Genomic DNA, 10,451 nt, shown 5'->3' with positions numbered 1-10,451 from the left:
TGTTTTACGAACTTAAAACATAGGTTTGTGTAAATATAAAAAAAATCTGAATGCAAAATTCTCTTGTAACAATAAAATTCTTTATTGAATTTACTATGCTGGGTATAGTAACTGATTACATGTAATCAGTAATCAGATTACTTTTCATGGATTCCATGATTGCATATTATTCACACAATGGCAGTAAATTCTACGTCATTTATTAATTAATTTCAATTTTCCTTTCTAAAAAAATCCTATACTGTGTGTCACACACCATTTAACCTTGACTTTATGTCGTGTAATTGAAAATGTATAATCTTTACTACCAAAAAAAAAAAAAAGATTTCAGAGAAATTGCAAGTAAATTTCAAAAACAATTCCAAAGAAATGGCAGAAACATATTGAATCAAATGTGCAATTTTAAAGTAGAAAAACTGAAATATATAAAGAAATGGCAGAAACATATTGAATCAAATGTGCAATTTTAAAGTAGAAAAACTGAAATATATTTGATCTCACAATTTTGATTTATGTGAAGATTATGAATTTTTCATTTCTGAGAAGAAAAATATTTGATCTCACAATTCTGACTCTTGCATTTCTGAGAAGAAAAAAAAAGCCAGAATTGCAAGATGTGGTCTTGAGTGGAATGTTAAAACCCAGATTGTGAGTTTTATTTATTAGGTTTTTTTTTTGTTTTTTTTTATTTTTTTTTTTTTTTTTTTTCTTTTGAAAATGGTACTCACATTATTCTTTAATACTCATAATTATAACTGAAGCAGGATGTGCTGGTACAGGAATACTGTAAACCTTCAGTACCCCAGTGTGGGGAAGACCGGGGCTAGTTGTCACACTCTTTACTAGTGAATATTTCTCAGGTGAGCTTGATTTTATTTACTAAAATATAAAAACTGGGAACCTGCTGTATATTGATATTGAGAAAAAAATTTTTTTTTTATTGTTTATCAAATATCAAACATGCTTCCACGATATCTCTATTTATTTATTTGCTTATTTATTATCCAAATTATGAAGATGGGGGAGCAAAAATGTTAATAATTAAAATGTTAATAACATATAACACTTGTGACAGCTTGCCCCGTTATTAATGTGACAGCACGCAGGACCGTTTTTGTGAGGATTTATCACTCTTTTGCTGTTTTATTGGCTTTAGAGACCTTCAGAGGCGAATTATGTCAGATATTTTAAGGGTACACGTTATGACGCATATGCGAGTCATGCTGACCAGTGGCGTAAAAATAATGTCGCGTCTGGCGCGCAGCTGACTGAAGGCGGAGGTTTTCTCAGACGCTCGCGGCTCGTGTATAATCGCGTCGTTACCATGGCAGCAGAGTTAGTAAACTCCCCCGTTGCCATCGGTTATCGATTCCGGCGCGGAAGAATCGCTGGCGCGTGACTGATCTGAGGGGAGTCCTTCGGCTTGACGCTCCGCGACGCGGCGCGCGCGTGCGTTACCGGGAGACCGAGAGAGGATCCGAGGCTCCAGCTGTTCTAGAATCGATCGGGACGCGTTATGGGGACGTTCGGGAGCGCCGCGGCCGTCCTGGATGAGGAGGAGGAGGAAGAGGAAGAGGAGAAGAAGCGCAGGGAAGTTGAGCGTCTTCCTCCACTGCTCGAGGACGAGGTCAGTTTGATTGATTGATTGACAGGTGATTGACAGTGTCTCACGAGGACATTCCGTAGAAATGCTGATATCACAAATGTTAAATATTACTTTAACATCATATAATATCACGAATCCCTAAATATCTAAATCTGCTATATAAAGTATTAATGCACTGACCAAAAAGTACCAGTATACACACACATGTTAAATATTACTTTAACATCATATAATATCACGAATCACAACACACACACACGTATACTTATATAAAAAAATATAATGTATAAAAAAATTATTATATATAATATATATTAATGATTATTATTATTATACTGTATATGCAAAATAGGTATTCAAATATACTATATGTTTTTACATTATGAAACTGTATATAAATATAAAACATCTGTATCAAAAATATCATACATTACAATATTATATATAAAATATAAAAAACTAATAATATGTATTTTTGCATATATGTAAAATAGGTGTTTTTTTGTATACTATATATATAGTATAAATAGGTATTAAAATATAATATAAAATGTTTATAATATGAATTTTATTCACACAAAATATTTCTATAATAAAACATACATGTAAATATTTGATATATATATATATATACACACACACATATATATAATATATTAAATATACACAAATATATAATTATAGAAAAATTATATACATATCTTATAATTAATATAACATTATATTATGACAAATATATAATTAGAAATAAAAACAAATAATGTGTAATTACATATGTGTAAATATAATATACACAAATACATAATTATATAAATAATAATATAGACATATATAATTATTTATATAACATTATTATAACAATAATATGTTATTATAACAAATATATAATTATAAATAAAAACAAATATGTTATTAAATATATGTAAAATACAATGTATAAAATATATATTTAAATAATATATTAAACATTAATATACACATTTGTTCTTGTTACTATGGTAATACCATGTATCTTTTTATTTATTAATTAATTTATTTTTTACTTTGAATATGATACCATGTAAATACTATGGTACGTGAATATTATATTCTTTCTGTACCATGGTACTGCCATCACTTTACTATGGTACCACCACAGTAGTGAAAAGAGGTTAACTGGGTTAGCGGATGGGTTAAAAAAATGGCGCATTTGTTTAAAATGAGGTTAACTGGGTTAGCGGATGGGTTATAGTAATTGATTTCAGCGAGGAACAAACATGTTAGAATTTTCCCGAGATGCCACTGAAGATGGACTTCTCATGGTGACCCACTTATAAACACAGGTTCTCATGACGTGATTGTGCTGTAATTCAGACCTGTGAGGTTCAGGGACAAACTTATGTAGGCCGGTGTGTGTGTGAGATTTGTAGGGAGGTTAAGGAGAGGACGCTCTGTTCTCACGGGAGATCGTCTATTTACGGGTTTGAGCCCGTACGTACAGCTGCATGAGACGGCAACTTTATGCCCTATAAACGCATTATTGTTCAGCTCCAGTGATGAGATCTTGAGCTACTGGTGAATAAACAGCCTCTTTTCTCCTGAGAGTGTAGTCATGTGTTAGTCTGTGTGTTGCAGTAAACTAAAAGTGACAACAAAAACAGTGCAACCGTATCATTTATTCATACTGCAGTGCATGCTGTGGAGCTAAGAGCCAGCATTGCAATATAGACGTGACATTATTACACTTAAAGCTGCAGTGTGTGATTTCTGTGCCTCTGTACTGTAAATACAGTAAATACTGTAAATGGGAATAATGAGTGTTTTCAGATAGGTTTTTCAGGTGAAGTAATGATTGTGTAGTTAGTAGTTAATTTATAATTATACAAGGCTTTGCATATAATAATGAGGATTTTACAGCATAATACTGTGACTTCATCTCTTGGCCCTGTTCACAATGAAGTCACAGTTAAACTGTATGAATTATTAACGCAAAAATGACAGCAATTAGTACCTATAGGGAAATACTGAGAATTATTTATTTTTTAAACCGTGGCTTGTACTCTAAAAACATCAACCCGTCTAAAATGATATTTAGAAGATATTTAGTTTCTGTTAAGTTACTTTATTACAGGCTTTTGTCCTACTCATAGTTGTACTGTTATTTATTTGTTTACTTATTTACTTTAATCAAATGTTTGAAAGTCATCTCTGCAGTTACTTGTATAAAAATCTCCAATGTATACTGTAAAAAAATAATATATTAAATATGTCTAAAATATTTTTAGCAATTTGTTTGTTTCTTTAAATATATTTAAATATATATATTTTTTTTTATTTAGTATTTTTTTATCTAATTTGTGTTTATTGGTTGTTTTTTTTTTTTTTGTTTATTTTTTTTATTTGTTTTTTTTTTTATTATTTTTTTTTTTTTTTTTATTTATACCATGGTTCCTTATTTGATCTAATATTTTAATTATTTTAATTTTATTTTATCTCATTTTAAAATATTTTAAAAAGCATCTGTATTACTTGTACAAAAGACCCCATTTATTCTGTCAAAATTAATATTTAAAATTACTATTTAATGTATACTATTATTTGGAAAATATTTAGTTTCTATTCAGTTACTTTATTACATGTTATTTTTATACTCACTGTTATAGTACTCTGTTTATTTATTTATTTTTAATCTCATTATTATTTTTTATTTACTTATTTTACCTGTTTATTAGTATTTTTTCCCTCTAACTTTGATTATTTATTTTTTATTAAGTATTTTGTATTATTTGTTTATATTTAAACTTTTTCTGTAAACAAATTTTTCCTGTAAATATTTCCTCAGTTTGAAAGCTCCTGGATATTTGGAAATTCATTAGGAAAGCAACGGAAAATCCAAGTGAGCCGTTTCCATTTAAACATTTAAAAGAGGCACAAAAGACATTTGTTAAACCAGCTCTAGGGGCTTTTTACGAACTATGACATCATCACTGAGATGGGCTTGTTTTTGGATGAAATCAGATCCTTCTGAAGCAGCAGAATATTCATTTGCTATTTATTAAGCGGATTATGCAGCAGCGCAAAAGTCTTCAAAGATCATCTTGCAGTAATTCTGCTTATGACTCCCATCTGTGAAGATGCCTCTGTTATCTAGTCATGATTTGATTATTTCCTTATGAAGGAAAATGAGTATGCATGCAGTTTGGTTTGCAAACATATTAGTAACTGCATAACAATGTCCCAGCATCATGTCAGTGAGGCGCTTTCTTCAGGGTGTGTGAAAATGTAGTTTAAAACCGTCTGGAGAGGAAATCATACAGTAAACGCACAGCTGTCCTTCACATATCTGCCAAACACACGTTCCCCATGGAAATGAGTTTAGGAATTGGAGCACAATTATGTACAGATTCTGCTGACATCATAGTGGAACTTATTACAATCTGTGCTTTGTAATCTGTGGAATATTCCACAAAAGTTAATAGGTCGGCTATGGAGACGATGGAGTTTTTGTACTGTAGTTGGTATATAGATATAGATGATTTAATGTTTTTGAAAGAAGGTCTCTTTCTGCTCACCAAGGCTGCATTTATTTGATCAAAACCCAGTAAAAATTGTGAAATATTATTACAATTTCACATACATTATATTTACATAACTATGTGAATATACTGTAAAATACAATTTATTGCTGTAATCAAAGCTAAATTTTCAGCGTCATTACTCCAGTCTTCAGTGAGTGACATGACATACAGCCAAGTATGGTGACCCATAACTCGGAATTTGTGCTCTGCATTTAACCCATCCAAAGTGCACACACACACCGTGAACAACACACCCGGAGCAGTGTGTATCATTTATGCTGCGGCGCCCGGGGAGGCAGCACGAGACTCGAAACCTACACAACCTTAGCGTTAGGAGTCAAATCTCTCTAACCATTAGGCCACGACTTAACAGTGTCACATGGTCTTCAAATCATTCTAATATGCTGAAAACATCAACACAGTTGATGAAACAGTGATGCAGTGTTATTTTACTATAATATAACTATAATTTGTACTATATATATTAGGGCATCGAACCGATTATCGGCGCCAATATTAAGCTTTTTTATCAGCTAATCCAGTATCTGTCATTTACAAAACCGATTTGCTGATACAAAATAATTCAAAAGCATTTAACGAAAGTTTTTGTCCAGAGCCCTTGATATTCTTAATTTTGACATTACTTTTAATTTTTACACCACGGACATATATATCAGTTCAAAATATCGGTTAGCTGTCTACTTGATCTGTAATAATCGGTATCGGCATCTGCTCTTAAAAACACATCGGTCAACCCCTTATATATAATGTATATACTATATATATATATATATATATATATATATATATATATATATAGTTATATATATATATATATATATATACACACACACACATAATAACATTTTTGTTTTATCAGTTATTTAAACAAATAAGAAATGTTGCTAAAATGTGTTATATTACATATCAAGTACCATTTTTTTTATAGTTTGAATTTTTGGTTCAATTTTATTTTTAGTTGAATATAATAATCCTGTTTTGCTGCTCCATATTTTTGCGGAAACCATCATACCATACTTTTCAAAAGTTTAGTGCAAGTAAGATTTTTTGTAATATATTTTATTAATCAAGGGTGCATTAAACTGATCAAAAGTGACAGGAAAGACATTTATAATGTGACAAAAGATTTCTATTCCAAATAAATGCTGTTCTTTTGAACTTTCTATTCATCTGTGAATCCTGAAAAATAAAATGTATCACAGTTTCCACAAAAATATTAATGTTTTCAACATTGATAATAATCAGAAATGTTTCTTGAGCAGCAAATCATCATATTAGAATGATTTCTGAAGGATCATGTGACACTGAAGACTGGAGATTCAGATATGATCACAGAAATACATTTTACAGTATATTCACATAAAAAGTTATTTAAAATGTCCAAGCAACATTTTACCATTTTTACACGGTATTTTTTAATCAAATAAATGCAAATGAATGAGCAGAAGATACTCTCCAAAACCATTAACAAATCATAATTATTCAGAACTTTTGACTGCTGATGTGTATGGGTGTGTGTTCACTTGCATTTGACTTTTGCTGTTATGCTGTTAAAATAATTAGTGCTTTTCTTTTTCTTTTTGCATTAAACTAGATAAATGCAAAAATGTTTTCACTAGTTTTCAAAGACGTTTGAACCCATACATGTGTGCATTTGTGCATGCATGAGTCTGATCTCTCGGTATGTGCTCTCATCCTCAGGAGAACGTGTCTCTGGCTGATATTCTGTGTCTGCGGGAAGGTGGGCTGTCGGAGCAGGAGTTGTGGGCGGTGTGTGTGGAGTGTGTGGTTCTCCAGAGCATTGGGCCTCTCTCCGCTCTTTCACACTCTCTGCGTTACGCCCGACACGCTGGCCTTCAACACTCACGGTAATGTGTGCTTCATGGAGCAGCTCAACGGTGAGTCACCAGCTGCATGAGTCAAACTAACACTCAGCTTTAGTTGCAAAACATTGGTTTAAATGCATATCTCTAATGGACGGTTTTGACAGACATGTTCTTTTGAAACCGAGAGCGCTCTGTCTTCTTCATAAGTGTGATTTTTCATGTGCACCTCACATGTGTGACACGCTGTGCCATTGTAAAGATAATGGATGATGTTTTTTTTTGTATTGTTTTTAAGATATTATACCCTCCCACGAGTGTAAAAAGCATTAACTGATATATATAATTATTTAGTTGAATTGCATCTGCGCCAATTAGTTTGATCACATAGCTACTTTAAACAGCTCCATTAAGCCTTTAGCCCAAAATAGCGCATATTTAGAATGATAAATTCTCATATGTTCATGCTAGAGGTCAACCGATAGTGGATTTTTACCGATACTCGATACCGATTAATCAAACCGATATATTTTTACAAATAATTGAACGAAAACTGAAAATAGTGCTTTATGAATAAAAAAAACAATGCTAAACCATACTCTGTACATGAATAACAATATTATTAATATTAATCATATATTGACCTTTAAGTACATTAACTAATGTTAACAGAAGCAACTTCAAAATAAATAAATAAAAATATTAGTAGATGTAGAAATTAACACACTCCAACTAGTTGGCCATATTTAAATCTCTGCACAAAGGCAATAGCCTTGAAATTATATACATATGGATATAATATGTATACTCTCACACTTACATAATTAAAATAACAAAATATGGCAGTCACTCACTGGGCAAAAAGTGCAGCGCCGCGTCGATAAACAGCCAAAGGCTTCAGTGATTCTGCCTCTAGAGGTCACTCTCGCTCTCGTACTGTAGAATGACAGCGGAGCTTCTCAGCCATTTCAGCAATGGACACAATCCGGAAAACTATTGGCATGGATTTTTTCCCAATAAGCCGATAGTTCCAGCAATCAATTATCGGTGCCGATTAATTTTTTCGGCCAAAACCGATACATCGGTCAACCTCTAGTTCACGCATAATTACTTTACAGAGTGTTAATGTTCCGCTAAATTATGTGATCTGAAGTTTTTGAGCGTGCTCTCCTCCACGTCTCAGATACTTACAGTCACACATAGTGGGGCAGAAATGTCATCAAAATGATTTAAAAAAAAATAAAAATGCCATTTAATGAATTTCTGTTTTTATAAAATATGCCTGTGATATGGGACTTAGCTTATCGCACAAGCAAGAGTCCTGTTTTTCCGAATATCTGCACTATTGCAAATGTACAATAAACAACATGTTACTGAGTAACTTTCAGACACAAAATTCTGCTCCATCAAAAAGAAGAGTGGAACTAACAGCAGAAGTGCTGCATCTCCGAGCAACACAGTGTTTTGTTCCTCAGCGTTACAAGGAGCAGTAAATGATTCAATCAGGCTATAACTACAGCGTTTGTGAAGTTAAATGAATCAGCTTTTTAACTGACCAGCTGATTTAAGGATTCAACTCAGTTACTAAGACAGTCACCTGCTGCCACCTACTGGCGGTTTTATTTGCTTATTTAAAAAAGTAGCTTCTTATTTAATTTTTGCAATAATTTAATATTTTTACAATTAAATTATATATTTAAACATAATTTATGCAAAATCCATCTAACAATGATATTATTATTGTTTTATATAACAAGAGTAAAATTAAAATACTCATATTTATGGTTTTGTTTTTGTTTTTTGTTTTTTTGTTAAACCATAGAGCTTTTATTTTTGCAGAAAACTGCAGGGAAACGTTTCTATTAAAATCTTTCTCTTTTGTTCAGATTTATAAATGCTTCTCATTACACACTCACGTGAAAACATCATGGTGCGTCAGATTACAGTTTTATATAATTACAGTGCAGTCTTTGTGATTTGATCAGTGCGCTAAACCATATTGTGTTCTCAGGCATTGTTATAAAAAAGCCACTGGCCAACAGCGTTTCATTTAGTTACTCACCAATGCTGATTTTTGACTCACATTTGACGCTTGGTGAGTGTTAATTATAAGCCCTGGGTTGTTCAACAAATGCGCCATCCTGTAATACGTGAAACATTGTCACTGTATGTTTTCCAGTGTACCACTTCTCTAAGCCTGTGAAATCACTAATGTAAGTCCAAAACCATCGAGAAAAGATATATATATGTTTTTGGTCTCACAGGTGAAGATATGACTGAGAACTATATAAAAGCAACCAATATGTTTTCAATCCTCTAACCCATTTCTCAAAGGCCGCCACCGCATGCTGTCTAAATATACCGGTGGCGTAACCATGAGGAGTTTCTGGAGGATCTGACATACTCCAGAGGAGAAAGCCCTGGCCTATTTCAGCCGCCGAGCTCTGCAGAAGCGTCTGGAGGAGAATGTGAATCCTCAGCGTGGCCTAGTTAGACTAGGACTCACCTTACTTATTCACAGAGAGAGCAAGCAATGTAATTAAAACAATCCAGCGGCCAGGAGCTTTGATCGTTCTGCGCTTTTGTGTCTTTCCGAGAGAACTATTATAGAGTACATGCATCTGTGCATTTTGCATTCATGTCATGTATTATCAGTTTGTGTGTCTTCTAGCTCTCATGAGTTCCTTTTGATAGGTGGCTTTTGCATGGAGATGACATCGCTCAGATTCGACTGTTTTTGTGAAAGTGTAAAGAATCTTAGTTGATTTTTCTTGTTTTGTCCTTGTTCTCAGATGATCCTGACGGCCTGTTTTGTTACCCCAGGTTGATAAGACGGAAGCCATTGAGGTGAGGAAAGGCATGAATCCAGGGCTGCTTGAACTTGTTATAAATGCGTTACAAGAACGGTCGTAGTGATAAACTTTCCTGAAAGACCACCACAGAAGGCATATAAAAAAGAAGAAGAAAAAAGAAGAAAATGACTCATTTTACTTGTAGTCGCCCCCAAGGTTAAACATTTATGTTACTTGAAATACATGTAAAATAATTGTTGAAATAAAATAAAAAATAATGTATTTAAAAATTAAATAAAATAAAAATAATGTATTTAAAAATTAAATAAAATATTTAAAATAAAATATAAAAGTTTTTTATTTATTTAAAAGTTTATTTATTTAATCCCATTTTTACTTGGTTTAACATGTGCTAAAATAAATTAAATAACAAAATTATAAAAACTTTATAGACATTAAAAAAATAGTAATGACAAAACAACAAAATTGCTAAAACTTTAAGAAAAATTAAAGTTAAACAGAAAATACAAAAATAAAAAAATAATTCAAAATATTAAAATAAACTATAATAGTATCTTAATGATGCCAGGGTGCGATATATAATTTCAGGTACCAAATAAAAAGATTATTATAGATAACAAAAACTAATACC

At 32.0% G+C, this 10,451-nt stretch overlaps 1 protein-coding gene across 1 annotated transcript in view; it reads left to right on the top strand.

The window, feature by feature from the left end:
• The first annotated feature begins 1,417 nt into the window (after window positions 1-1,417).
• LOC109074198 (kinase non-catalytic C-lobe domain-containing protein 1) overlaps window positions 1,418-10,451 on the top strand; it is a 182,638-nt gene continuing 173,604 nt past the window's right edge. Inside the window, 4 exon segments of the mRNA XM_042769566.1 lie at window positions 1,418-1,627; window positions 6,886-6,987; window positions 6,989-7,082; window positions 9,800-9,830. Of these exon segments, the coding sequence (XP_042625500.1) occupies window positions 1,517-1,627; window positions 6,886-6,987; window positions 6,989-7,082; window positions 9,800-9,830 (338 nt within the window). The 5' untranslated portion in view covers window positions 1,418-1,516.

This window comes from Cyprinus carpio, chromosome A13 (genome assembly GCF_018340385.1).
Source record: "Cyprinus carpio isolate SPL01 chromosome A13, ASM1834038v1, whole genome shotgun sequence".
NCBI classification, from domain to species: Eukaryota; Metazoa; Chordata; class Actinopteri; order Cypriniformes; family Cyprinidae; genus Cyprinus; species Cyprinus carpio.
The sequence above is the reverse complement of the archived record's forward strand: the minus strand, read 5'-3'. Positions and strand labels throughout refer to the sequence as shown.